Here is a 3832-nt window from a genome sequence, read left to right as displayed (position 1 = left end):
AATACATACAACTTTGTTGTTGGCAGACAACTTGCATTACATGTTGTTGGCGTTACAACAACGCTTGGCAACAATAGATGTCGATCTATAGCGAGTGTAATGTGTTAGTGGGTTGTATTTTTGAATAAAACTATCACATATTGTAGAAAACATCGAGGATTGTGAATACCATATTCGTGTCGGTCGCTCCGATCTCAAGTAGCCATTTAAGGGTTAATCAAATCAACAAGAAATAGCAATAATAGTTTGTTTAATCCAAAATCAGGCACCAAGTGTTTATAAAAACATATTCTTTAATCCTTCAACCTTTTCTTTTGAAGCATAACTTCAATTACACCGAAAGTGTCAACCGTTAGATTTTGCCTCCGCTGCTTTCCCTCATGGCGGTTTTAGTTTGACGCGCGTTTAACTTTGATTTCAAATTCCGTTTGATCCGAGCACATGTGCATGCTAAATTTAAATGAGAAAGTATTAAATTATTTAAATGGTGTCCCAATATGTTTGTAGTCATTGAATGCTCACACGGAAAATTTCCTTTTCAGCGAGTCGCCCTGAACATCCGTTTGACTCACAATGTCCTCCTCTCTTTTCAAGTAATCTTCTTCGGCCTCTACAAACTTTCTTGTTACCTTTATAAATTTTAGAAATGGAAGCGGTTTTTCAAAAGTTAATCTCTGAAAAAAAATTAATTAGTGTTAATCCGAATGTAATACTACAGTAAATTCACCTGCAAGTACACAGCAACACGCCAGTAGAATCCCAAGGTCAGAGGTTCCGCTGCTGGCGGTTGTCTTTGGCTTAAGATATCATTTACCTCCGTAATAAAGTTCACAGTTAGGCCTCCAGCAAACCAAAAGTTCAGTATTTTCAGTTTATGACAACTCCTTATTAGCTCAAGTGACCCCTCCATATTCACTTGTCGGCAACCATCAAGCTGTAGCTCTTCCAAATTAACCAAATCTTTTAAAATATCTAATGATAGGAAGCCTGGCAAAGAGGCTCTGCAGAACTTCAAACGCTGCAAATTTGTCAGCTCCGCAATTCTCAAGAGATGTAGCTCAGACACGTAACCGTCGCAGAACACCAATTCTTCTAGCTGATTCCTCTTGCACAATTCGTCAAAGAAGAACATGGCATGTTGGCTTCCGCATGCTTCGTATGAATTGGGCTCCTCCAAACACAGCTCACATTCATGACTGACAAAATCCCAGAGTTCGAGCTTTTTCAGTTTCGGCAGCGTGCCAATCAGTTGCCAAGATTTACAGGGATTAAACTCAATCACAAGCTCCTCGAGGTTTTTCAGATTTTCGACCATTTCATAGGCATACCTATTCGAAAACGTTCGTGGGTCGTTGGGCATTACGAGCGTCTTCAGTGGATTGTGGTAGGCTATTTGCAGCAGATTTTCCGGATCGAAGAATTTGTTGGTGTGTATGTGTAGCTCCGTGAGACTGTTGAGATCTATCAGACTACTGCCTAGAAAATTTCAACAACTGTGCCATTAAACGAGCTGTTAAGGTCACCTATTTTGGTTCTATATGTTAGACTGGAACTGTCGCTTGTATTTCATCCATAGACTTAAAAGCAACTTCTAACTTCGGTGATTAAAAATTATTCATCTTCTTACCTATTCACCGCTTTTATGTTTCTTAGCACCCGGCTCATCCTACTTAGAAACTTATTTTATCATGTATTCCTAAGAACTCAACAGTACACTACTACCTAAATAATATCTAAGGACTGAGTCTGGAGTGAGTGACAAATACCCCTTCAAGAGACCACTATCTTTAAAAAAAAATAGTAAGGCAGCAGTTGACACCGAAATCTTTGGACTAAAAACCAAACTTCCTCTAAGGTCCAGCTCTCTAGATTGGATGAGGAATCGAACCGAATGGATCTGGTTACAAATAAATTTAGGACGAAATATCCTCAGTTATCGAAGAGCAGTCAGTCTGCACGCTATAAAAAAATCTGACCTTATTGTATGATCTCATGTTCTACTCTTCCCCTGTTCAATTGTACGTTTAATAGTCGCCCTCTTATTAGAGATAAAGCAGTAAGAGCCAACGACAGACATTAACTTCACAACTAATCTAAATTAACTCAAGTATACATATAGTTTGATCTCTTCTTCTAAATCTTATCCATGTTACATAATATCCAGCTTACCTCTCAAGTTATAAGTGCCGATGCAGATCAGTTTCTTCAGATTTGGCAATGGTAAAAGTTCAGCCAAGAACTCGTCGGTGAATGAAAAGAGCTTCGCCTCTTCAATCTCCTTATGGCAATCACGTAGTTTGTTTAAAAACACTTTCGTACATTTTGACTTCGACAAATTGAGTGTCTTTATGACTCTTAGCGGAAACTCGCCGGTGCCTATGAGATGACCAAAATTTTGCGCCAAATTGTCATTTACTTCAGCCCAATTGTGGAAATATCGAAAGTAGATATACTGAAAAAGTTTACAAACATTAGCCCAGCGGTATTCCTGCACATCGCGGTCCAACATTTTACAAATCCGTATCAACACCTCATCCGGTAGGTCGCGAATGGAAGCCATTTGGATATCTTAATTTTGTTTCCGTAAAAACTGAGCAGCATTTACTGATAAAATATCATCAAACTCTGTTCTATTGGCATTTATGGCGCAATATTTCAAAATCAAGTCTTTGTGGTGGGAAATGGGCTACCGCTTGAGTGCTCTCACTCAAATACTACGCTCTGTTGGAAATCGCGTGTTTGTTTATAAGAGTTGGACTTTATCGTGTCACCAAAACACATTAATAATATCTGTCAACTTGCTTCCCGGTATAGTTAATAGATCACCGATAAAACGCTACAATTTGATACACTTTCACATTTCGAACTTTCAATGCACTACTCTTTAGGTTGTGAATTAATTAAAGTGCAACAAAACGCTGCTTACACCCTTGGCTTTCTTTCAAGAACTAATTCTAGTTGCACATACAGAAGCTAACTTAAGCAGACTTTACTAGTTTTTGCTGATCGAAGCGACCGGCGAATTATCTGGGAGAGCGCTTTGAGGTAAGGCTCTCACTAAACCTCACCGTACTCTTGTAGATGATTCGCCGGTCACTACGATCAGTAACATACACAAACATATCATTAATGATGCAGCGCTTGTTGCGCTTTTTGTTGTGATTATTCCGATGCAACACCCCATGTGAGCAGCACTGTGCGAAGAGTAGCATTATTCTAAGTAGGTTGTTGCGAATTTCCGTTACACATATTGAATAGCACGCGAGTGGCCGTCAGCCCTTCGAATAGTCGTGGTCAAACTCAACTCTCAATTATGCCGCCTGAGTGCAGTTTCTCTCTTCTAACAAACATTTATGTGAATATACTATAATATTTATATATGTTTGCCTATTTTTCCCTTTTCCAACCGGCGGATTTCCCATGAAACACCTTTATCATAGCTGCTATGAGAGTAGAATGACTCAGATTGATGTTTTGTGGGAATTAATGTTAGGTAAGGCGCGCACCAGCAAACTGGTGCGTGACTGCTTCATAGTGGGCTAGGAAAATTATAAAAACGTCGATATCTGTTTATATGTTACAGCTCAAAGGCTAATTGAACTTCTAGCGGATTTCTTTAGATAAGTCGGTTTAAATAAACCTGCGAGAAAGAGGGTTATGGATTTCAGATTTTCAAAACGCATTTGACTCCGAATGATTTAAAAACTCCAGTATAAATTGATTCATGACAAAAAGTAGATAGTCACCAAACCAAATATAAATAAAGGTCTATTTCGATTACATAAATTTTACAGTTCTGGTAACGTGAAACGAAAACGAATCTTTATTGACA

The 3832-nt window shown here is 38.7% G+C and overlaps 1 protein-coding gene across 1 annotated transcript; it reads right to left on the bottom strand.

Moving 5' to 3' along the window:
* Positions 1-233: 233 nt before the first annotated feature.
* LOC126760389 (uncharacterized) lies at positions 234-2929 on the bottom strand. The gene is made up of 4 exons (XM_050475983.1): positions 2170-2929; positions 728-1476; positions 523-674; positions 234-450 (listed from the first exon to the last, which is right to left on the bottom strand). The coding sequence occupies exons 1-4, from the start codon at positions 2558-2560 to the stop codon at positions 390-392; spliced, it is 1353 nt and encodes a 450-aa protein (XP_050331940.1). The 5' UTR covers positions 2561-2929; the 3' UTR covers positions 234-389.
* Positions 2930-3832: the final 903 nt, after the last annotated feature.

Source organism: Bactrocera neohumeralis, chromosome 5, assembly GCF_024586455.1.
Source record: "Bactrocera neohumeralis isolate Rockhampton chromosome 5, APGP_CSIRO_Bneo_wtdbg2-racon-allhic-juicebox.fasta_v2, whole genome shotgun sequence".
In the NCBI taxonomy this organism is placed as follows: domain Eukaryota; kingdom Metazoa; phylum Arthropoda; class Insecta; order Diptera; family Tephritidae; genus Bactrocera; species Bactrocera neohumeralis.
Note: the sequence above shows the minus strand (reverse complement) of the source record. Positions and strands in the feature narration are given on the sequence as shown.